Source organism: Hypanus sabinus, chromosome 9 (genome assembly GCF_030144855.1).
Source record: "Hypanus sabinus isolate sHypSab1 chromosome 9, sHypSab1.hap1, whole genome shotgun sequence".
In the NCBI taxonomy this organism is placed as follows: Eukaryota; Metazoa; Chordata; class Chondrichthyes; order Myliobatiformes; family Dasyatidae; genus Hypanus; species Hypanus sabinus.
In genome coordinates, this window is record NC_082714.1 from 357,928 (window position 1) to 384,623 (window position 26,696).

The 26,696-nt window shown below is 42.4% G+C and overlaps 1 protein-coding gene across 1 annotated transcript in view; it reads right to left on the reverse strand.

The window, feature by feature from the left end:
- Positions 1-26,696, reverse strand: part of LOC132398991 (netrin-3-like) — a 469,273-nt gene that overhangs the window by 206,116 nt on the left and 236,461 nt on the right. Inside the window, exon 3 of the mRNA XM_059978829.1 lies at positions 19,511-19,699. Coding sequence (XP_059834812.1) covers positions 19,511-19,699 — 189 coding nt within the window. The remainder of the gene's footprint in view (positions 1-19,510; positions 19,700-26,696) is intronic.

Sequence of the window (26,696 nt, forward strand, 5' to 3'; positions counted from 1 at the left end):
GGCAGTGTTGGATCTCCTGTTAGGGAATGAGATAGGTCAGGTGACAGAGGTATGTGTTGGGGAGTGATCACAATGCCATTAGTTTCAATATAATTATGGAGAAGGATAGGTCTGGACCCAGGGTTGAGATTTTTGATTGGAGGAAGGCTAACTTTGAGGAGATACGAAAGGACTTAGAAGGAGTGGATTGGGACAATTTGTTTTATGGGAAGGATGCAATAGAGGTCATTTAAAGGTGAAATTTTGAGGGTACAGAATCTTTATGTTCCTGTTAGGTTGAAAGGAAAGGTTAAAAGTTTGAGAGAGCCATGGTTTTCAAGGGATATTGGAAACTTGGTTAGGAAAAAGAGAGAGATCTACAATAAATATGGGCAGCATGGAGTAAATGAGGTGCTCGAGGAGTCTAAAGAATGTAAGAAGAATCTTAGGAAACAAATTAGAAAAGCTAAAAGAAGTTATGAGGTTGCTTTGGTAAGTAAGGTGAAATTAAATCTGAAAGGTTTCTACAGTTATATTAATAGCAAAAGGATAGTGAGGGATAAAATTGGTCCCTTTGAGAATCAGAGTGGACAGCTATGTGTGGAGCCAAAAGAGATGGGAGAGATTTTGAACAACTTCTTTTCTTCGGTATTCACTAAGGAGAAAGATATCGAATTGTGTAAGGTAAGGGAAACAAGTAGGGAAGTTATGGAAACTATGACGATTAAAGAGGAGGAAATACTGGCGCTTTTAAGGAATATAAAAGTGGATAAATCTCCAGGTCCTGACAGAATATTCCCAGGGACCTTGAACGAAGTTAGTGTAGAAACAGCAGGGGCTCTGACAGAAATATTTCAAATGTCATTAGAAATGGGGATGGTGCTGGAGGATTGGCATATTGCTCATGTTGTTCCATTGTTTAAAAAGGGTTCTAAGAGTAAACCTAGCAATTATAGGCCTGTAAGTTTGATGTTAGTGGTGGGTAAATTAATGGGAAGTATTCTTAGAATTGGTATATATAATTATCTGGATAGACAGAGTCTGATTAGGAACAGTCAACACTGATTTGTGTGTGGAAGGTCATGTTTGATAAATCTTATTGAAATTTTTGAAGAGGTACTAGGAAAGTTGAAGAGGGTAAAGCAGTGGACGTTGTCTAGTTCTGCATGGAAGGTTAGTTAAGAAGGTTCAATCTTTAGCTGTTAATATTGAAGTAGTAAAATGGATTCAACAGTGGCTGAATGGGAGATGCCAGAGAGTAGTGGTGGATAACTGTAGTCAGTTTGGAGGCCGGTGTCTGGTGGTGTGCCTCAGGGATCTGTATTGGGTCCAATGTTGTTTGTCATATACATTAATGATCTGGATGATGGGTGGCAAATTGGATTAGTAAGTATACAGATGATACTAAGATAGTTGTGGATAATGAAGTAGTTTTTCAAAGCTTGCAGAGAGATTTAGGCCAGATAGAAGAGTGGGCTGAAAGATGGCAGATGGAGTTTAATGCTGATAAGTGTGAGGTGCTACATTTTGGTAGGAATAATCCAAATAGGACATACATGGTAAATGGTAAGGCATTGAAGAATGCAGTAGAACAGAGTGATCTAGGAATAATGGTGCATAGTTCCCTGAAGGTGGGATCTCATGTGGACAGGGTGGTGAAGAAAGCTTTTGGTATGCTGGTCATTATAAATCAGAGCATTGTGTATAGGAGTTGGGATGTAATGTTAAAATTGTACAAGGCATTGGTAAGGCCGAATTTGGAGTATTGCGTACAGTTCTGGTCATCAAATCTTTGGTACATCAAAGATGTCAACAAAATAGAGAGAGTACAGAGAAGATTTACTAGAATGTTACCTGGGTTTCAGCACCTAAGTTACAGAGAAAGGTTGAACAAGTTAGGTCTTTATTCTTTGGAGCGTAGAAGATTGAGGGGGGACTTGATAGAGGTATTTAAAATTATGAAGGGGATAGATAGAGTTGACATTGATAGGCTTTTTCCATTGAGAATAGGGGAGATTCAAACAAGAGGACATGAGTTGAGAGTTAGGGGTCAACAGTTTAGGGATAACACGAGGGGAATTTCTTTACTCAGAGAGTCGTAGCTGTGGGAACGAACTTCCAGTAGAAGTGGTAGTGCAGGTTTGATATTGTCATTTAAAGTAAAATTGGATGGGTATATGGACAGGAAAGGAATGGAGGGTTATCGGCTGAGTGCAGGTGTTTGGTACAGACTAGAAGGGCCGAGATGGCCTGTTTCTGTGCTGTAATTGTTATATGGTTATATGGTTACTCCATAAAGCTCCTGACTTAAGATTTGCGAAGAGTGAAAAGGATCTGGGTGTCAGTAGATGAGGTAAGCTCACTGCAGAAAAAACCTGACAGCAGAAATGATGTGCACAGATTTGATTTCAACATTTAAGAAAAGTTTGGATAGATACAATGGATGGGAGGGGTACGGAGAGTTATAGTCCAGGTGCAGGTTGATAGGATGAGGCAGATTAATAATTTGGCATAGACTGGAAGCACCAAAGTATGACTGAATTCATATGGCAATTTGAGAGGGAGAAGTATAAATCACATACATTATCATTATCACAATGGAATAAAGGAATTGCAGGGGCATCAGAGAGGAGCTTACTGAGGAGGATTGAAGGGGGTTACTGACGGGACTGACAGGAGAGCGGCGATGGCTGAAGTCTCTGGGAATAGTTCACAAGGTGCAGGATAGATATGTCTTACAGAGTAAAAGTTCTCAAATGGCAAGGATAGGCAACTGTGGCTGATAGTGGAAGTGAAGGACCGCAGAAAAGCCAAGAAAAGGGCAAGCGAAGTGCATGGGAAGTTGGATGATTGGGAATGTTTTAAAATCCAAAAAAAAAGCAACTGAAAAAGCTGTACTAAGGGAAAAGATGAAATATCAGGGCAAACTAGCCAATAATACGGCAGTGATAGTGGACTCTATAGTTAGGGGGTCAGATAGGTGATCCTGTGGATGCAGGAAAGAACACAGATGGTAGCTTGTCTCCCAGGTGTGAGGGTCCAATATATTTCTGATTGGGTCTACGATATTTTGACGTGGGAAGGAGAACAGCCAGAGATCGTGGTACATATTCGTACCAAAGACATAGGTAGGAAAAGGGAGGAGGTCCTGAAAACAGACTACAGGGAGATAGGAAAGAAGTTGAGAGGCAGGACCTCAAAGGTAGTAATCTCGGGATTACTACCTTTGCCACGTGACAGTGAGTATAGGAATAGAATGAAGTGGAGGATAAATGCGTGGCTGAGGGATTGGAACGGGGGGCAGGGATTCAGATTTCTGGATCATTAGGACCTGTTCCGGGACAGGTGTGACCTGTACAAAAATGAAGGGTTGCACTTGAATCCGAGGGGAACCAATCTCCTGGTCGGAAGGTTTGCTAAGGCTATTGGGGAGAGTTTAAACTAGAATTGCTAGGGGGTGGGAACCGAACTGAAGTGATGGAGGATAGGGAGGTTGGCTCACAAATAGTGAGAGCTTGGAGACAGTGCAAACGGGAGGATAGACAGGTGATAGAGAAGGGACCCGCACAGTCTGTTGGTTTGAGATGTGTCTATTTTAATGCGAGAGTTATCATAAATAAAGCAGATGAGCATTGAATATGGATCAGCACTTGGAGCTATGATGTTGTGGCCATTACAGAGACGTGGATGGCTCAGGGGCAGGAATGGGTTACTTAGTGCGCCAGACTTTAGATGCTTCAGAAAGGATAGGGAGGGAGGCAAAAGAGGTGGGGGTATGGCATTGTTGTTCAGAGATAGTGTCATGGCTGCAGAAAAGGAGGAAGTCATGGAGGGTTTGTCTACCGGGTCTCTGTGGTGGAAGTTAGGAATAGGAAGGGGTCAATAACTCTTCTGGGTGTTTTTTATAGACCACCCAGTAGTGGCAGGGACATCGCGGAGCAGATAGGGAGACAGATTCTGGAAAGGAGTAATAATAACAGGTTTGTTGTGGTGGGAGATTTTAATTTCCCAAATATTGATCGGCATCTTCCTTGAGTGAGGGGTTTAGATGGTGTAGGGTTTGTTAGGTATGTTCAAGAAAGTTTCTTGACACAATATGTAGATAAGCCTACAAGAGGAGAGGTTGTACTTAGAAACATAGAAAACATACAGCACAATAAGGCCCTTTGGCCCACAAAGTTGTGCCGAACATGTCCCTACCTTAGAAATTACTAGGCTTACCTATAACCCTCTATTTTTCTAAGCTCCGTGTACCTATCCAAAAGTCTCTAAAAAGACCCTAGCATATCTGCCTCCACCACCATTGCTGGCAGCCCATTCCACACATTCACCACTCTCTGAGCAGAAAACTTACCCCTGACATTTCCTCTGTACCTACTCCCAAGCACCTTAAACCTGTGTCCTCTTGTGGCAACCATTTCAGCCCTGGGAAAAAGCCTCTGACCATCCACATGATCAATGCTTCTCATCATCTTAGACACCTCTATCAGGTCACCTCTCATCCTCTGTCGCTCCAAGGAGAAAAGGCTGAATTCACTCAACTTGTTTTCATAAGGCATGATCCTCAATCCAGGCAACATCCTTGTAAATCTCCTCTGTACCCTTTCTGTGGTTTCCACATCCCTCCTGTAGTGAGGCAACCAGAACTGAGCACAATACTCTGAGTGAGGTCTGACCAGGGTCCTATATAGCTGCAACATTACCTCTCGGCTCCTAAATTCAATTCCACGATTGACTCAGGCCAATACACCATATGCCTTCTTAACCACAGAGTCAACCTGTGCAGCTGCCTTGAGAGTCCTATGGACTCAGACCCCAAGATCCCTCTGATTTTCCACACTGCCAAGAGTCTTACAATTAATACTATATTCTACCATCATATTTGACTTTACAAGATGAACCACTTCACACTTATCTGGGTTGAACCCCATCTACCATTTCTCAGCTCAGTTTTGCACCCTATCAATGTCCCGCTGTAACCTCTGACAGCCCTCCACAGTATCCACAACACCTCCAACCATTGTGTCATCAGCAAACTTACTAACCCATCCCTCCACTTCCTCATCCAGGTCATTTATAAAAATCATGAAGAGTAAGGGTCTCAGAACAGATCCCTGAGGCACATCACTGATCACCTATCTCCATGTAGAATATGACCTGTCTACAACCACTCTTTGCCTTCTGTGGGCAAGCCAGTTCTGGATCCACAAAGCAATGTCCCCTTGGATCCCATGCCTCCTTACTTTCTCAATAAGCTTTGCATGGGGTACTTTATCAAATGCCTTGCTGAAATCCATATACACTGCATCTACTGCTCTTCCTTCATCGTTATGTTTAGTCACATCCTCAAAAAATTCAATCAGGGTTGTAAGGCCTTTGACACAGCCATGCTGACTATTCTTAATCACATTATATCTCTCCAAATATTCATAAATCCTGCCCCTAAGGATTTTCTCCATCAATTTACCAACCACTGAGTTAAGACTCACTGGTCTATAATTTCCTGGTCTATTTCTACTCCGTTTCTTGAATAAAGTAACAACATCCGTAGCCCTTCAACCCTCCAGAACCTCTCCCATCCCCATTGATGATGCAAAGATCATCACCAGAGTCTCAACAATCTCCTCCCTTGCCTCCCACAGCAGACTGGGGTACATCTCATCCGGTCCTAGTGACTTATCCAACTTGATGCTTACCAAAAGCTCCAGCACATCCTCTTTCTTAATATCTACATGCTCAAGCTTTTCAGTCCGCTGCAAGTCATCACTACAATCACCTAGATCCTTTTCCATAGTGAATACTGAAGTAAAATGTTCAGTAAGTACCACCGCTATTTCCTCTGGTTCCATACACACTTTCCCACTGTCACACTTGATAGGTCCTATTCTTTCACATCTTGTCCTCTTGCTCTTCACATACTTGTAGAATGCCTTGGGGTTTTCCTTAATCTTTCCTGCCAAGGCCTTCTTATGGTCCCTTCTGGATCTCCTAATTTCCTTTTTAAGCTTCGTCCTGTTAGCCTTATAATCTTCTAGCTCTCTAACATTACCTAGCTCTCTGAGCCTTTTGTAAGTTTTTCTTTTCTTCTTGACTAGATTTACTACAGCCTTTGTGCACCATGGTTCCTGTATTGCCACATTCCTTCCGTACCTTTCCCTGAGAACATGTTCCTAATTTAAGCTTCCAAGTTCCTGCCAGATAGCCTCATAATTTCCCTTACTCCAATTAACTTATCTGTTCCTATCTCTCTCCAATGCTTCTGTAAAGGAGATAGAATTATGATCACTATCTCCATAATGCTCTCCCACTGAGAAACCTGGCACCTAACCAGGTTCATTTCCCAATACCAAATCAAGTACAGTCTCTCCTCCTGTAGGCTTATCTACATATTGTGTCAAGAAACCTTCCAGAACACACCTAACAAACTCCACCCCATCTAAACCCCTTGCTCCAGGGACACACCAATTGATATTTGGAAAATTAAAATCTCCCACCACAACATTATTATTACATCTTTTCAGAATCTGTCTTCCTATCTGCTCCTCGATGTCCCTGTTGCTATTGGGTGGTCTATAAAAAAAACACCCTGTAGAGTTATTGACCCCTTCCTGTTCCTAACTTCCATCTACAGAGACTCTGTAGACAATCCCTTCGTGACTTCCACCTTTATCCTCCACCTGATTCTATTCCTATACTCACTGTCACGTGGCATAGGCAATAATCCTGAGATCACTACCTTTGTGGTCCTGCTTCGCAGCATTCTTCCTAACTCTCTGTAGTCTGTTTTCCTATGTTTTACCTATGTTGATGGTACTAATATGTACCACGACCTCTGGCTGTTCTCCTTCCCACTTCAGGATATCGTGGACATGATCAGAAACATCCCGGACCCTCGCACCTGGGAAGCAAACTCCCATCCGTGTTTCTTTCCTGTGTCCACAGAATCGCCTGTCTGACCCCTAACTATAGAGTCCCCTATCACTGCTGCCATCCTCTTCCTTTCCCTACCCTTCTGAGCCACAGGACCAGAGTCTGTGCCAGAATTGTGGCCACAGTTGCTTCCCCCAGGTAGGCCATTTCCCCTAACAGTACTCAAGCAGGAGTATTTATTGTTAAGGGGGACAGCCATGGGGTACTCTCTAGCCTCTGACTCCTGCCCTCCCTCTTCTGACTGTTACCCACTTATCTGTCTCCCCAGGCCATGGTGTGACTACCCGCCTATAGCTCCTCTCTATCACCTCCTCACTCTCCCCGACCTGGTGTGGACTATTATATAAATGGGAAGAAGGTTCAAATATCAGAGGTGCAGAGGGACTGCAAGGTCCTCATGCAAGACTCCCAGTAGGTTAATTTACAGGTTGAGTCTGTGGTAAAGAGGGCAAATGCAATGTTGCCATTTATTTCAATGGAAATAGAATATAAAAAAATTGGAGACAATCAAGAGCCTTTATAAGCCACTAGTCAGGCTGCACTTGTCAACAATTTTGGGCTATCATTGGAGAGAGTCCAGAGGAGGTTCACGAGGATGATTCTGGATATGAAGGGGTTAACATATTTGGCGCATTTGGCAGCTTTGGGCCTGTACTCCCTGGAATTTGGAAGAATGTGGGGGATGTCATTGAAACTTACCCAATATTGAAAGGACTAGATAGGGTGGATATGGAAAGGATGTTTCCTCTGGTGTGAGTATCTTGAACTAGAGGGCACAGCCTCACAATTGAGGGCAACCTTTTAGAACTGACATCAGAAGGAATTTTTAGCCAGAGAATAGTTAATCAGTGGAATGTTCTGCTTCAGACTGTGGTGGAGGCCACAGTCGGTATATTTAAGGTAGAAGTTGATAGTTTCGTGATCGGTCAAGACATCAAAGTAAATGGCAAGAAGGCAGGTATATGGAGTGTTGTGGTTTCTGGGACCAGCCATGATGGAATGGCAAAGCAGACTCAATGGGCTGAATGGCCTAATTCTGTTCCTATGTGTTATGGTTATCATAAATTTAGTCAGCTCTTCAATGAACTCCAGCATATTAGTTCAACTTGATTTCCCTTTTCTGAACCCATGCTGCTAACATGCCTGTTCTTATCAGCTGCTTTTCCAGCTCATTCTTTATTAATGTTTCCATTATCTTGCCTATGACACACATTATACTAACTGGTCTATAGTCACCAAGGACAGTGTGGTCATCATTCTTATACACTGGGACAATGTTAGCCCACTTTAAATTGTTACAGATTTCACCAGTCTTCAATGACATTTGAAAAATATATGTTAGGGGTTGTATATATAATCATAAATTTTGAAAAGGTGCCACACATGAGGCTGCTTACATATCGGAGAAAGTTACCGGCATGGTTAGAGCATCAGCTGATCAGTAGGAGGCAGAGACTGTGAATAAAGGGATCCTTTTTTGGTTGGCTGCCAGTGACTAGTGGTGTTCCACAGGGTTTGGTGTTGGGACTGCTTCTTTTTATGCTGTGTATCAATGATTTAGATGATGGAATGGTGACTTTGTTGCCAAGTTTGCAGGTAATATAAAGATTGGTGAAGGGGCTGGTAGTGTTGAGGAAACAGGTAGGCTGCAAAAGGACTTAGACAGATTGGAGAATGGGCATGAGAGTGGCAAATGAAATACAATGCTGGAAAATGCATGGTCATGGTCCTACTTTGGTAGTAGAAATAAATGTGCAGACTGTTCTATAAATCCAAAAAATCTAAGATGTTAGCATTCATTTCAAGAGGTTTAGAATACCAGAGCAGGGATGTGATGCTAAGGCTTTATAAGGCACTGGTAAGTACTCTCTCGAGCATTGCAAACAATTTTGGTCTCCTCATCTAAGAAAAGATTGGAGAGGGTTCAGAGGAGGTTCGCAAGGACAATTCTAGGAATGAAAGGATTATCATACAAGGAACGTTTGATGGCTTTGGGTCCGTACTGGCTGGAATTCAAAAGGATGGGGGAGGGGGGGAACCTCATGGAACCCTTTTGAATGTTGAAAGGCCTAGACAGAATAGATGTGGAAAGGATGTTTCCCATGGTGAGGGAGTCTAGGTCAAGAGGGTACAGCCTCGTGATGGGGGGGGGGGGGGTGTCCATTTAAGAAAGAGATGCAGAGAAATTTATTTTGATAGAGGATGGTGAATTTGCCAAAGTCTGCCCCTATGTCTTATGGTCTTATCAGAGACCTCTTTAAGTACTCTGGGATATTCAATATGTTGTCTGGCCCTGCTTCAGGCTTTTCAGCTAATGCAAGACTTCACTTTCTAAAATCTCTAAGTCAATTAAAACAACTTTATTTTTCTCCACACTTATTGGCATATTGCTAACATCTTTGTAAGTGAATATTTTAGCGAAATATGAGTTGAGTATCTGCTATGTCTTTCCTTAAATAACTTAACACCCCTATATTATTACTAATACACTTAACTTTCTCCTTGACTTTTCTTTTACCACTAAAGTATTGAAAAACCTCTTCAGATCAATCTTAGCACTATCACTATCAGCAATATCCTTCTACATGTACAGCACATTACAGGCCTTTCAGCCCACAATGTTGTGCCGACCCTCAAACCCTGCCTCCCATATAACCTTCCCACCTTAAATTCCTCCATATACCGGTCTAGTAGTCTCTTAAACTTCACTAGTGTACCTGCCTCCACCACTGACTCAGGCAGTGCATTCCAGGCACCAACCACTCTGAGTGAAAAACCTTCCTCTAATATCCCCCTTGAACTTCCCTCCCCTTACCTTAAAGCCATGTCCTCTTGTACTGAACAGTGCTGCCCTGCGGAAGAGGCGCTGACTGTCCACTCTGTCTATTCCTCTTAATATATTGTATACCTCTATCATGTCTCCTCTCATCCTCCTTCTCTCCAAAGAGTAAAGCCCTAGCTCCCTTAATCTCTGATCATAATCCATACTCTCTAAACCAGGGAGCATCCTGGTAAATCTCCTCTGTACCCTTTCCAATGCTTCCACAACCTTCCTATAGTGAGGCAACCAGAAATGGACACAGTACTCCAAGTATGGCCTAACTAGAGTTTTATAGAGCTGCATCATTATATTGTGTCTCTTAAACTCTATCCCTCGACTTATGAAAGCTAACACCCCATAAGCTTTCTTAACTACCCTATCTATCTGTGAGGCAACTTTCAGGGATCTGTATCCCCAGATCCCTCTGCTCCTCCGCACTACCAAGTATCCTGCCTCTTGGAAACCCAAAATTTCTCTCTTTAGCTCTCCTACGGTTAACATCAGTACTATATTTTTCTGTATTCGTTATATAGCAGTTTTTCTTAAATAATTTTAAGGTACATTTTTATTCATCCATGTAGTTGATCTACTGTTTTTATTGCTTCTCCTGACTTTGGGTATGTATATTTCCTGCACTGCATGTACTATCTCTTTAAATCGACCCCATTGTTTCTCAACTGACTCAACGTCAAGCAGTTCCTTCCAGTTTACCTTTCAAAGTCTTGGCCACATGTGCACAAACTTTACCTTTCTGAAATTCAAATTAACGGCTTTAGTTTTCATTGAAATACTCTCCCAAAAAACTTGGAACTAACAACGTTATGATCACTTGTTCCTAAGGGTCAGCAACTTCTGTACTCAGAATTCTATCCTGATTGTTACAGAATATTGAGGCTAGACAGGCCTCCCTTCTTGTTGGTGCATTAACATACTGGGTCAAAAAACATCATTCAACAACTCAATGAATTTGCTTTCAAGTTCAGGTTCAGGTGAAGTTTATTGTCATTTAACTACATAAATGTATATAACCATATAGTGCATATAGAAATGAGACGACATTTCTTCCAACCAGGGTATAAAGCACAGTAGTACACATAACACACATATCACAGGATAACTTATGGAGTTAAAATCTTTAGATGAATCACACATGAATAACAAACTAAAGTGCATTAATAATAAATATTGTAAGGTATGGAACAGGATAAGGTAGGATTAAGGTAAAATAGGAAAGTTCTTCCACAGACTATGGTGGAGGCCAAATCTGTGGGGGTATTTAAGGTGGAAATTGATCGCTTCCTGATCAGTCAAGGCATCAAGGGATATGGTGAGAGGGTGGGTGTATGGAGTTGAGTGGGATCAGGAATTGGTCATGATGGAATGGTGGAGCAGACTCAGTTGGCTGAATGGCCTAATTCTGCTCCTATGGTCTAACTAGAGATTAACCAGTGACACTTTGAATACGATGCAGCTGAGAGCTCAGAAGCCTAATGGTCTGGGGGAAGAAACTGTTTTTCATCCTGACCCTTCTTGTTTTTATGTGTCGTAGTTTCCTGCCTGATGGTGGAAAGTCAAAGAGGATGTTGGATAGATGGGTGGGATCTTTAATAATAATAAATAAGGGCACTGCGTAGGCAGCGCACCTGTTAAATGTCCCCGCCAGGCAGTAGGGAGACCCATTTGATCCTCTCAGCTGTTCTCACAGTCCTTTGTAGGAACTTCTGTTCTGATGCTTGACTACTCCTATACCAGACGGAGGAAGTGGAGGCATTGCTGTGCCTTCTTGTTCAGGGAAGTGATAATGAGGAATCAGGTGAGGTCATCCATGATATGAACACACAGGAACTTGGTGCACTTAACTCACTCTATGTTCAGGAGCCATGTAGTCACAGAGGGGGTTGGTCTGTCTGCACCTTCCTGAAGTCGATAATGAGTTTCTGTGATTCCTGTAATCCATAAATCACTGGGTTCTCCCATTCAATATATGGGAAATTAAATTCACCCATAACTATAACATCGCCCTCAGAACTTGCTTTTTTAATATTCTGATAGAGTTATATACTAAAATCATGATCAGCATTAAGGGGGTCTATAATATACATCCAATGTTATTCCTTTATCCATATCCTTGCTTTTAAAGAACATAGAAACACAGAAAACCAACAGCACAATACAAGCCCTTCAGCACACAAAGCTGTGCCGAACATGTCCTTACCCTGGTTTACCCAAAGCCCTCTATTTTTCTGAGCTCCATGATTCTATCCAGGAGTCTCTTAAAAGACCCTATCATATTCACCTCCACTGCCATCGTTGGCAGCCTATTCCACACACCTTACCAACATATTCTAGTCCTTTAGGAATGAATACTAACATCACATTTGCTTTCCTCACCACAGACTTAACCTGCAAATTAACCTTTAGGGAATCCTGCACAAGGACTCCAAAGTTCTTTTGTGCCTCAGTATTTTATATTTTCACTCCATTTAGAAAATAATCAACCCTTTTATTTCATCTACCAAAGTGCATGACCTACACTTCCTGACAATGTATTCCATCTGTCATTTCGTTGCTCATTTTTCTAATCTGTCTAAGTCCTTCTGTAGCCTCTCTACTTCGTCAGCTACCTGCCCCTCCACCTATAGAAACATAGAAAATAGGTGCAGGAGTAGGCCATTTGGCCCTTCAAGCCTGCACCGCCATTCAGTTTGATCATGGCTGATCATCCACTCAGAACCCTGTACCTGCTTTCTCTCCATACCCCCGATCCCGTTAGCCACAAGGGCCATATCTAACTCCCTCTTAAATATAGCCAATGAACTGGCCTCAACTGTTTCCTGTGGCAGAGAATTCCACAGATTCATCACTTTCTGTGTGACGAAGGTCTACCTCATCTCAGTCCTAAAAGGCTTCCCCTTTATCCTTAAACTGTGACCCCTAAACAATCTTCCTGCAATTAGCCTGTCCAATCCCTTTAGAATTTTATATGTTTCTATAAGATCCCCCCTCAATCTTCTAAATTCCAGCAAGTATAAGCCTAGTTGATCCAGTCTTTCTTCATGTGAAAGTCCTGCCATCCCAGGAATCAACCTGGTGAACCTTTTTTGTACTCTCTCTATGGCAAGGATGTCTTTCCTCAGATTAGGGGACCAAAACTGCACACAATATTCTAGGTGCGGTCTCACCAAGGCCTTGTACAACTGCAGTAGAACCTCCCTGCTCCTGTACTCGAATCCTCTTGCTATGAATGCCAACATACCATTCACCTTTTTCACTGTCTGCTGTACCTGCATGCCCACCTTCAATGACTGGTGCACAATGATACCCAGGTCTCGTTGCACCTCCTCTTTCCCGAATTGGCCACCATTCAGATAATAATCTGTTTTCCTGTTCTTGCAACCAAAGTGGATAACCTATTAAATTGCGTCTGCCATGAACTTGCCCACTCACCTAACCTATCCAAGTCACCCTGCATCTTCTTAGCATCCTCCGCACAGCTAACACCGCTGCCCAGCTTCGTGTCATCTGCAAACTTGGAGATGCTGCATTTAATTTCCTCGCCTAAATCATTAATATATATTGTAAACAACTGAGGTCCCAGCACTGAGCCTTGCGGTACCCTACTAGTCACTGACTGCCAATCCGAAAAGGTCCCGTTTATTCCCACTCTTTGCTTCCTGTTTGCCAACCAATTCTCTATCCACATCAATACCATACCCCCCAATATCCTGTGCTTTAAGTTTGCACACTAATCTCCTGTGTGGGATCTTGTTAAAAGCTTTTTGAAAATCTAAATATACCACATCCATTGGTTCTTCCCTATCCACTCTGCTAGTTACATCCTCAAAAAATTATATAAGTTTCGTTAGACATGATTTTCCTTTCACAAACCCATGTTGACTTTGCCCGATGATTTTACCTCTTTCCAAATGTGCTGTTATCTCATCTTTGATAACTGACTCTAGCATTTTCCCCACCACTGATGTCAGGCTAACCGGTCTATAATTCCCCGGTTTCTCTCTCCCTCCTTTTTCAAAAAGTGGTGTTACATTAGCCACCCTCCAATCCTCAGGAACTAATCCAGAATCTAAGGAGTTTTGAAAAATTATCACTAATGCATCCACTATTTCTTGGGCTACTTCCTTAAGCACTCTGGGATGCAAACCATTTGGCTCTGGGGATTTATCTGCCTTTAATCCCTTCAATTTACCTAACACCACTTCCCTACTAACATGTATTTCCCTCAGTTCCTCCATCTAACTAGACCCTCAGTCCCCTACTATTTCCAGAAGATTATTTATGTCCTCCTTAGTGAAGACAGAACCAAAGTAGTTATTCAATTGGTTTGCCACGTCCTTGCTCTCCATGATCAATTCACCTGTTTCTGACTGTAAGGAACCTACATTTGTCTTAACCAATCTTTTTCTTTTCACATATCTATAAAAGTTTTTACAGTCAGTTTTTATGTTCCCTGCCAGCTTTCTCTCATAATCTTTTTTCCCTTTCCTAATTAAGCTCTTTGTCCTCCTCTGCTGGACTCTGAATTTCTCCCAGTCCTCAGGTGTGCCACTTTTTCTGGCTAATTTGTATGTTTCTTCCTTGGAATTGACACTATCCCTAATTTCCCTTGCAGCCACAGGTGCACTACCTTCCCTGGTTTATTCTTTTGCCAAACTGGGATGAACACTTGTTGTAGTTCATCCATGCGATCTTTAAATGCTTGCCATTGCATATCTACCGTCAACCCTTTAAGTATCATTTGCCAGTCTATCTTAGCTAATTCACGTCTCATACCTTCAAAGTTACCCTTCTTTAAGTTCAGAACCTTTGTTTCTGAATTAATTATGTCACTCTCCATCTTAATGAAGAATTCCACCATATTATGGTCACTCTTACCCAAGGGGCCTCGCACGACAAGATTGCTAACTAACCCTTCCTCATTGCTCAATACCCAATCTAGAATGGCCTGCTCTCTAGTTGGTTCCTTGACATGTTGGTTCAGAAAACCATCCTGTATACATTCCAAGAAATCCTCTTCCTCAGCACCCTTACCAATTTGGTTCACCCAATCTATATGTAGATTGAAGTCACCCATTATAACTACTGTTCCTTTATTGCACGCATTTCTAATTTCCTGTTTAATGCCATCTCCAACCTCACTACTACGTTAGGTGGCCTGTACACAACTCCCACCAGCGTTTTTTGCCCCTTAGTGTTATGCAGCTCTACCCATTTCGATCCCACATCCTCCAGGCTAACGTCCTTCCTTTCTATTGCATTAATCTCCTCTCTAACTTCATATCTCTATCTTTATATCATCTGCAAACTCTGCAACAAAGCCATCAATTCCATCATTCAAATCATTGACATATAACATAAAAGAATCGGTTCAAACAGACCCCTACGGAACACCATTACTCACTGGCTAGAGCTTGATGGCTCTGGGCTTGTACTCACGGGAATTTAGAAAATGAACGGTGACCTCACTGAAACCTATTCACTGTTGAAAGGCCTTGATAGAGAGGATGTGGAGAAGATGCTTCCTATGGTGGGGGAGTCTATAACCAGAGGACACAACCTTACAGTAGGAGGATATCCATTTAGAGTGGAGATGAGGCAGATGTCTTTAGCTAGATAGTGATGAATTTTTGTAATTCATTGCCACAGGTGGCTGTGGAGGCCAAATCAATGGATACATTTAAGGCCCAGGTTGATAGTTTCTTGACTAGTCAGAATCAGGTTTATTATCACCTGTGTGTGCTGTGAAATTTGTTAACTTAGCAGCAGCAATTCAATGCAATACATAATATAGAAGAAGAAGAATGAATGAATGAATGAATGAATAAATAAATAAATAAATGGGTGAATAGATAGTTAACAGTATACATATATTGAATAGATTAAAAGTTGTGCACAAACAGAAATACTATATATCAAAAAAGTGAGGTAGTGCTTACAGGTTTAATGTCCATTCAAGAATCAGATGGCAGAGAGGAAGAAGCTGTTCCTGAATCGCTAAGTGTGTGCCTTCAGGCTTCTGTACCTCCAACCTGAAGGTAACAGTGAGAAAAAGGCATGCCCTGGGTGCTGGAGGTCCTTAATAATGGATGCTGCCATTTGAGACATTGCTGCTTGAAGATGTCCTGGGAACTTTGTTGACTAGTACCTAAGATGGAGCCGACTAAATTTACAACCTTCTGCAGCTTCTTTTGGTCCTGTGCAGTAGCTCCCCCACCCCCCCCCCCCACCAGACAGTGATGCAGCCTGTCAGGATGCTCTCCACAGTACATATATATAAGTTTTTGAGTGGTTTGTTGACATACCAAATCTCAGGGCATGAAGGCAGGGACTAAGGGACTAAGAGGGAAATGGATCAGTCATGATGAAATGGCAAAGCAGATGATGGGCTAAATGGCCTAATTCTGCTCCTATATCTTATGGTCAATGAAGGGACAAGACTGTTCATTAGCCGCAAGATGTGCAAACAAGTTGGATGAACTCAGCATGTCCGGCAGCATCAGTTGAAAGGAGCAGTCAACAATTCAGGTCGAGACCCTTCGTCAGGACTAAAGGGGGGCAGGGGCCCTATAAAGAAGGTGCGGGGAGGGTGGAAAACCAATCAGAGGAAAGATCAAGGAATGGGGGAGGGGAAAGCAGGGAGGGGATAAGCACTATGGGTAGTAGAAGAAGGCAGAGTCATGAGAGGTGATAGGCAGCTAGAAGAGGAGAGACAGAGTGAAGGTGGGATGGGGGAAAGGAGAAGGAGGGAATTACCGGAAGTTGGAGAATTTGATTTTCATACCAAGGGGCTGGAGACAACCCAGACGGTGTATGAGATGTTGTTCCTCCAACCGAAGTTTGGCCTCATCATGGCAGTACTCACCTCTCCTGCCTATCCCCTCCCCCACCCCTTGATCTTCCCTCTGATTGGTTTTCCACCCTCCCCCCCACCTTCTTTATAGGGCCCCTGCCGCCCCTTTCTTTAGTCCTGACGAAGGGTCTCGACCCGAAACATTGACTGCTCCTTTCAATGGATGCTGCCCGAACTGCTGAGTTCATCCAGCTTGTTTGTACGTCTTGATTTGACCACAGCATCTGCAGTATACTTCAAGTTAAGTCAAGTCAACTTTTATTGTCATTTCGACCACAACTGCTGGTACAGTGCATAGTAAAAATAAGACAACGTTTTTCAGGACCATGGTTCACATGACACAGTACAAAAACTAGACTGAACTACGTAATAAAAAAACACAGAGAAAGCTATACTAGACTACAGACCTACACTGGACTGCATAAAATGCACAAAAACAGTATCCGCATTACAATAAATAATAAACAGGACAGTAGGGCAAGGTGTCAGTCCAGGCTTCGGGTATTGAGGAGTCTGATAGCTTGGGGGAAGAAACTGTTATATAGTCTGGTCGTAAGAGCCCGAATGCTTCGGAGCCTTTTCCCAGACGGCAGGAGGGATTAGAGATGGTATGACGGGTGCACAGGGTCCTTCATAATGCTGTTTCCTTTGCAGATGCAGCGTGTAGTGTTGTAGTGTTGAGATTATGCGGGCAGTGGGCGAATCAGCCCTCTTGTGCTTTTTGATCTCGTCACTTGAGATTCATTTTCACGCAACCCTGCCACTTTGATCTGGCCTACGCCTTCACTGACCAGGTCCAACACTTGCCCCTCCTGAAGTAGGACATCGGGTTTGGGGGGGTTTAGCAAGGGTTAATCAGGGTGTGCTTAGGGTTTGTGGGGCTGAAGCCTGGGTTAATCGGGAAGTGCCTAGGGTTTGTGGGGGTGTGTGCCCCTTTTGGACTTTAGGACTAGGTTTGAGTGTTGGGCTGGTGGATGTTTATGTTTGGCTGGGAGAGGTTAGGCTGCAGGGTTTTGAGTGGTGATGTATGAACTGCTATGGCAGATAGGCTTGTATGGGGAAGCCAGGTTAATCTGGCTCATGCCTTTCATTATCGTGGTCCGACACCACTTGGTTCAACGAACCGGGTGTGCACTGGGACGCATCGTCAGTAATGCATCCTCAGATCGTTGGGTGTTTCGGGCCTTTACTTTGTGTTCACTGTTCATTAGCCTGACTGTCCAGTTCCACTGAGCAGCTGTGTTCTTCCAGTATCTGCATGTTTTGCTCAAGATTTCAAACATCTTGTATGTACCTGTGATCTTCTTTCATACTCATGGTTTTATAAGACTGAGCCAGCCTAGCTTCTAATTACGGAGAACCTCCATTTTGTTGATAGTGGGACTTGGCCATTGTAAAATCATTAAATTTCAGAAACAGGGGTTTTGGCACTTGTCTGTCAGACAAAGTGATTTTCTGCCACTTGTGCCAGGAAACTTATTTTCACTTATTATGCCTGAATGATCTTTAGGTCTTGCTGTTGGTAGACAAAGTCTTCTTCATTCGGTGGGAAGTTGTGAGTGCAATTGACCATTATGCAGTCATTAGCAATTATCACTATTTCTGACATTATGATGGAAGAAAAGTTGTTGATGGAGTATCTTGATATGTTTGGGCTTTGGTTGCTGCTCTGAAGAACCCCTGTTATGATGTCCTGGAATCATTGGCCTCCACAAGTCTTCTTCCTCTGTGTGTAGTACAGCTCTTTTCAATGGAATGTTGTCTCCTTGGACCTCATTGACTTCACTTTTACCAGGGTTGCTTGGTGCCACACTTGAAAAATGCCTCCTTGATATCAAGGACAGTGTTTAATACCCCCCTTCCAGAACTTAGCACTGTAATAAATTCTGACTGGTTCTCACCAAATCCATATTTTCATTAAAGAAGAGGCTACTTGCATGTAAATGATTCTTGACAATGAGCTGAATACATGATTCATCACTTTACTGATGAGTGACACTGACAAGTAGAAACTGAAATGTAAGGGATTGCTTCTATTGTTACTTGTATCAATTAACCTGGGTTTGTATCAAAGTGAGCTAGTTCAAACTTCAATAATGGGCAATTTCGCAGAAAAAAGATATGTAATTGTCTAAATTGGGAAGGATACATCTACCAATCATGCAGCTCCAAGACCTATTCTTTAGGGTGTAAAGCCTGATTCTGAATTGAAAACTTCCTTCAAAATTGCTACCTGGTCAAGGAACAGAATTCCATTGTCCATGATGATCCTTGTAAAAGTAAACTTCAAATGTCCAACTACTGGCAGAAATACCATGTCACATCACAGCTTTGTTATATTGTGCCTTATAGTGAGTCATATAGCAAGCACCATATTTGGGCAGGATGCTCAACTCTTGTAACTTGTCTGTTATTAGACATTATCCACACAACATGCATGGATACTTGAAGGAAAAAGAGACAGCAAATGTTGGAACCTGAAACAACAAACAGAATAACAGAAGAACTCAGCAGGTCAAAAGGTCAGCACAAAATAGTGGGCCAAAGGGCCTGTATTGTGCTGTAGTGTTTTATGCTCTAGAGTATCTGTGGATGTAAAAGGCATATGTTAATGTTTCAGTTGAGACTCTACACAAGAACAGATCCTGATGCAGGGTCTCAATCCAAAATGTCGATTTACATCTTGTGCCTTTACAGCTGTTGCTTGGCCGGCTGAATTCTTCCAGAGTTATGTTGTGTCTACTTGAGTGCTGGTTATCAAGGCTGGAAAACTCATTGAGTATGTTGTTATTGATAAATGTGTAAATATTCATCATTCCATCTAACTCTGCTTGTGTCCCTCCGAAACTCCCCAGAAAGTGCCCTCACACCTACGATTGGAATCTTTTGCTGCACTGGAACTTGCCACCTACCTCTGCAAGCTTTACGGTGTGTAATAGCCTTGGTGAGGTCTCGATAGAATCCTTCTTTACAATAGTGGCAATGTCGTCCTGCCGTATTATGTCGGCAATTTAGGCAAACACCTCCACTCTTTCGGCCAGAGAGTTTGTAAAGTTCCATGTTGAATCGGCAGCGCCGGGCATGCAGGTTGCAGCTACATGCTGAAGGAAGTAAACACAGATTTGATCAAAGGTTAATGTTTGCCATGTAGATCAAAAGTACATCAGGTGATGGTGTCAATAGGCAATGATGTAGATCTGTAGAAGTGGAAAGAGGGTGATGGTTTAAAATGACAGCAGTAGAGGCATTTATCTTCCTACATTTATACCAGTGGCATCCCCAATAATCTACCTAGCCTTTATACCCTCTATTTCTTCATAAACACCCAGTTACATGTGAACATGAACAGGACCTGGACCTATCACATCACTTTATCCCCTCTCTGTCTCAGCACTGTCAGCCTTTTCTTCATGCACCCAGTATCAGTTAAACAGAAATTTTCTTCATAGTGCTGTGGATATATACAAGTTGAGATGGCAGATTTTTGCATTCTTGTGAAATTATGGATCATGGAATTAGGCAAGGAAGGGAGCTGAGGACAATAGTCAGATCAAGCATCTGTCAGTAATGGAGTGGAGTGAAGGAGCTGTTAGATCCACAGTTTTAATATCAAGAAATAATCCCACAAAAATTCTCGGCATTTCCTCCTCAGTGGAAAGTTTACAATGGTGCACATTAGTCTGTGTAATCTTACAAGTGGACTGTACATGCACATCACTCCAGAAGTAATCTCAGCAATGTCCACACACATCACTCCAAAACTGGTCAAAGCAGTGTCCACTACACATCAACCCAAAAGTGATCTCAGCAATGTCCACACACATCACTCCAAAACTGGTCAAAGCAGTGTCCACTACACATCAACCCAACAGTGATCTCAGCAATGTCCACACACATCACTCCAAAACTGGTCAAAGCAATGTCCACTGCACATCAACCCAACAGTGATCTCAGCAATGTCCACACACATCACTCCAAAACTGGTTAAAGCAGTGTCCACTACACATCAACCCAACAGTGATCTCAGCAATGTCCACACACATTACCCCAAAAGTGGTCAAAGCAATGTCCTGTATACATCAACCCAAAAGTGGTCTCAGCGATGTCCACTATACATCACTTATACCCTGTTGATGTTACTCCAAGCTTGGTTCCATGTAAGCCCAAAATATATATATATATCACTTCAGAAGTGATCTCAGAAAAGTCCTATAAGCAGATGACAAAATTTGGTTTCATGGTTAGTGAAGAGGGTGTTTTGGGCAACAGCAGGATATAATTTATTTGGATTGCTGAGTACAGCTTTAGCAGACGGAATTTAAAAACATATGGAATTTGACTTCCCAAAAGATCTGTGTCAGAAACCCAGTTATCTCTTCCTTATTTCCCCCAGCATCCTGGGATAGATCCCAACAGGGACTATGGACCTATCCACCCCCCAAAACCTCCTCTTTCTTCATATCAACATGCCTTGCTTAAAACATCAAAGTGCCCTTCTCTGATCTCACCATTATCCACGTCCTTTTTTTTGGTGAATACCAATGTGAAGCACTCGCGTACAACCTCACCCTCTTCTGCTGGATTTCTGCATAAATCTCCCTCTTTTCACTCCGAGTGGACATATGGGAATGAAAGACCATAAGACAAAGGAGCACAAGTCAGCCATTCAGCCCATTTAGTCTGCTCTGCCATTTTATCATGAGCTGATCAATTCTCCCATTTAATCCCACTCCCTTGCCTTCTCACCACAACCTTTGATGCCCTGGCTACTCAGATAGGGTCATCATATGAGAAGCATTTGGTGGCTCTGGGCCTATACTCTTGGAACTTAGAAAAATGAGGAGGGATCTCATTCAAAAGTACCGGATGTTGAAAGGCCTAGATAAAAGTGGATGTGGAGAGGGTATTTCCTATGATGGGGGAATCTATGACTAGAGGACACAGCCCAGAATAGAGGGATGTCCATTTAGAATGAAGATGAGGAGGAACTTCTTTAGCCAGAGGATGATGAATCTCTAGATTTTGTTACCACAGATGGCTGTGGTGGCTAGGTCATTGTGTGTATTTAAGGCAGAGGTTGATAGGTTCTTGATTAGACAGGGCATGAAAGGTTATGGGGAGAAGACAGGAGAATTGGGTTGAGAAGGAAATGGAACAGCCATGATGAAATGGCAGAGCAGATTCAATGGGCTGAATGGCCTAATTCTGCTCCTACGTCTTATTTATCTGTCCCATAATTACCCTCCAGCTAGGATGTAGTCTTTTTCCCAGACAGGGAAGGCTACTGAGCACAGATTTTAGGAAAGCAGAGAAATTTAAAAGAGAAAATATAGAATAGAACATTCAGCTTGGAAATAGGCCATTGACTCATGCTCACCATTCTGCATTATATTACTACCCAGAAATTGGTTCACAGCTGAAATGATTCATGTCCTCTTGCAGCACTTTTAAAAATGGCGCCAGTGACCAAAATCATCAGGTCTCTCCAGTAGTGTGTTCCACCACTTAGAACCATTCTCTGGATGAAAAACATCACCTCATATCTGTTTTATCATCATTTGTTATGGGGAAAGATTTCCTGCAGTTTATCCTCTCCATACCCTTTTTAATTTTGTGTTTCTGATGTCCCCTCTTAAACCCCTTTTCTCCAGGGAGAACAGACTCTGCCTCTCTAGACTATCCTCATCATCAGATCTGCTCAATTCTGGTAAATCTGCTTTGCACTCTCTTCAGCACCATACATCCTTCCTGTACCTTGGCAATACTTCAAAGATGAGGCATCTATCACTAAGGACCCCATGCTTTATTCTCATTGCTATCAGTACCTCCAGCAGCCTGAGGACACACACTCAATGCTTTATAATAGCTTCTTCTCCTCCACTCACTATGTGTGTGTGTGTATATATATATGTAATTATACTTTTCTTATTCTGTATTGCAATGTACTGCTGCTGGCAAACAATAAATTTCACAACGTATGCCAGTGATATTAAATCTGTTTCTGATTCCGGTAACCAGATCTGCACCCAAAACACAGCAGAATTCTGATGAGTTTTATCAAATCAGAACATAACTTTCCTATTTGTATATTCAGTGCTCTGACCAATTTAAGTTAGTATGTCATATCCTTTCCTAACCACGTTCTCCACCTGTGTAGAATATATTGATTGGTTGTATCATGGCCTGGTACGGAAACACAAGTGCCCATGAATGGAAAAGCCGAAAAAAGTAATGGATATAGTCCAGTCTATCAGAGGTAAAGCCCTCTCCACCACTGAGCACATCTACGCAGAGTGCCTTTGCAGGAAAGCAGCATTATCATTAAGGATTCCCGCCATCCAGGACACAGGACATGTTCTCTTCTCACTGCTGCCGTCAGGTAGAAGGTAGAGGAACCTCAGGATCCACACCACCAGGTTCAGGAACAGTTATTGTACTTCAAACATCATTCAACTTCACTCATCCCGTCACTGAACTGTTCCCACAACCTATCAATTCACTTTCAAGAACTCTTAACCTAATGTCTCAATATTTATTGCTTATTTATATATATACATTTATTTATTTATATTAATTTGCTTTTCTTTTCTTTTGTATTTTGTATTCAGTTTGTTGTTGCTTATCATATTCATTGTGAAGAAAACGAATCTCAGTTTGTACGTGGTGACATACAGGTACTTTGGTAACAAATTTACTTTGAACTTTGTGTTGCACAAGGATCTATGGACATATACTCTCAGGTTTCTCTGCTCCCCAATATTATAGAAGAGCCCACTACCCACAGTGTGTCCCCAAGCCCATCACCCAGTGTATCCAAGCCCATCACCCACAGTGTTCCTGAGACCACCACATCCACCTCCTCCCTTGTAGAATGCCCAGTATCTCCCACCCAGCCACCTCCCCAGGGTAAGGTATTTTGGTATTTTGAGTCTTCCACCCACCCACCTCCCTAGTTTAGGGTTTCCTTGGACTCCCACCTTCCCAGTGAAAGGTGTCCAGCGACTCCCACCTCCCAGTGTAGAGTTACTATGTCTCTAAGACCATGCCTACGTCTCCAGAGTAAGGTTTATTGCAGATTGCAATGCTGGAGGAAATCAACTGTTTATTTTTTTCCATAGATGCTGCCTGACCTACTGAGTTCCTCCAGCATTCTGTGAGTGTTGTGCAGAATTTGCAGCATCTGCAGAATCACTCCTGTTTTACTGCTCAACTTTAAATGTTTATCTCAGTCAAACTGTTTCCAGTCACCACTCAGCAAGCTCATCGTGGCCACAAAGTATCAGAAAACCTGAAAGTGAATGCATTTCTTCTAATCTGTGCTACAGATATGAATATAGGCTGTTGGAAATATCCTCTGGGCAACAGAGAGAGCACGTACATTGTGGGTCAACAGTGGCGAGATGCTGGAGGGGAAGAGGTGATTATCTACAAATCACAGCCAGACGGTGACTGTTCAGCCAAACTCCGCTGCACCAGCATAAGTCCACAAACACACAGGCCCGAAGCCAAGATGACAAAGTAATCACCTCCCCATAACTGTTTTTAGAGTTCACTCAACTCAAGGGGAGTAAGCAGATGAGGAAAAGAGGACAAAAATAATCTAAGGGGATGGGTCAAAAGTTAAGAGTTGGGAATGAGTTCAATCCTTTGAGGGAAAGCAGAGCTGAGAAACATGGACACACTGATCAGCAGGGTAATGGGCAGAGACCAGTAACATGGACACACTGACCAGCAGTTCCATTTTGATTACAAAGAAAAATGTGCTAGGCAAACTCAAACATCTTAAGGTGGATAAGACACCTGGGCTAGAGGGATTACATCCCAGAGTCCTGAGAGAGGTTACTAAAGAGATAATGGATGCATTGGTCATGATCTTACAAGAATCACTTGATTCTGCCATGGTCCCGGAGGACTGGAAGACTGTAAATGTGATTCCACTCTTTAAGAAGGGAGGAAGGCAAAAGAAAGGAAATTATAGGCCAGTTAGCCTAACCTCACTGGTTGAGAAAGTGTTGGAGTTTATTATTAAGGATGAGGTTTCAAGGTACTTGGAGGCTAATAAGAAAGTAAGTCAAGGTCAGCATGTTTTCTGTCAAGGAAGATCTTGCCTAACAAATCTTTTAGAGTTCTTCGAGGAAGTCACATGTAGTGTGGACAAAGGAGAGGAAGTGGATGTCACTTACTTGGATTTTCAGAAGGCATTTGATAAGGTACCACACATGAGGTTGCTTAACAAGATACAATCATACGGCATTACAGGATATTGGCATTGATAGAAGAATGGCTGACAGCCAAGAGGCAGTGAGTAGGAACAGAGGGGTCGGTATTGGGACCGCTACTTTTCACATTGTTTGTCAATGTTTGGATAATGGAATTCATAGTATTGTGGCAAAGTTTGCAGAGAATACAAAGATAAGTGGAGGGGTAGGTAGTGCTGAGAAGGCCATACAATTGCACTAGGACTTATACAAAATGGAAGAACAGGCAAAAGAAGTGTCAGATGGAATGCAGTGTTGGGAAATGTATGATATTCCATTTTGGTAAAAGGAACAATAGTGCAGACTATTAAATTAATCGTGAGAAGGTTCAAACATCAGAGGTGCAGAGGGATTTAGGAGTCAAATGAGAGGAAATTTTTGAATGGAAGAAAGACACTACCATGGCTGACAAGTGAAGTCAGAGCCAAAGTAATAGCAAAAGCAAGGGCATACAAGGAAGCCAAAACCAACGGGAAGATAGAGGATTTGGAAGCTTTTAAAAACTTGCAGAAGGAAACTAAGAACGTTATTCGGAAGGAAAAGATGAATTATGAAAGTAAGCTGGTGGCTAATATCAAAGAAGATACTAGAAGCTTTTTTAAGTATATAAAGGGTAAAAGAGTTGAGGGTAGATATAGGACCGATACAAAATGATGCTGGAGATGGCAGAAAACTGAATGTGTATTTTGCATCAGTGTTCACAGTGGAAGACACCTACAGTATACCGGACATTCAAGAATGTCAGGGAAGTGAAGTATGTGCAGTGAAAATTACAACTGAGAAGGTGTTCAGGAAGCTTAATGGTCTGAGGGTGGATAAATCTTCTGGACCTGATGGAATGCACCCTCGGGTTCTGAAGGAAGTAGCTAGAGAGATTGCAGAGGCATTAACAATGATCTCTCAAGAATCGATAGATTCTGGCATTGTACTGGATGACTGGAAAATTGCAAATGTTACTCCGCTATTTAAAAAGGGTGGGAGGCGGCAGAAAGGAAACTATAGACCTGTTAGCCTGACATCAGTGGTTGGAAAGTTGTTGGAATTGATAGTTAGGGATGAGATTATGGAGTACCTGGAAGCACAGGACAAGGTAGGCCAAAGCAATGTGGTTTCCTGCATGTTACTAGCATAGGTGGAGCACTAGCTGATCGGTAGAAAACAGAGAGTGGGAATAAAGGGATCCTATTCTGGCTGGCTGCCGGTTACTAGTGAAGTTCCTCGGGGTCAATGTTGGGACCACTGTGATTAATAGATTTGTGGCTAAATTTGCCAATGATACAAAGATAGGTGGAGGAGTGGGTAGTGTTGAGAAAACAGAGAGCCTGCAGGGAGACTTACAAACATTTGTAGATGGGCAAAGAAGTGGCAAATGAAATACAATGTTAGAAAGTGTATGGTCATGCATTTTGGTGGAAGAAATAAATGGGCAGACTATTATTTAGATGGGGAGAGAGAATTCAAATTGCAGGGATGCAAAGTGACTTGGGAATCCTTGTGCAGGATATCCTAAAGGTTAACCTCTAAGTTGAGTCAGTGGTGAAGAAGGCAAATGCAATGTTGGCATTTATTTCTAGAGGTATAGAATACAAGAGCAAGGATGTGATGTTCAAGCTCTATAAGGCACTTGTGAGGTCACAGTTTTGGGCTCCTTATTGTAGAAAGGATATACTGACACTGGAGGGGGTTCAGAGAAGATTCACAAGAATGATCCCGGGAATGAAAAGGTTCCCATGTGAGGAACGTCTGAAGCTCTTGGGCTGTATTCCTTGGAGTTCAGGAGAATGAGGGGTGATCTCATAGAAACATTCTGAATGTTAAAAAGGCCTGAACAGATTAGATA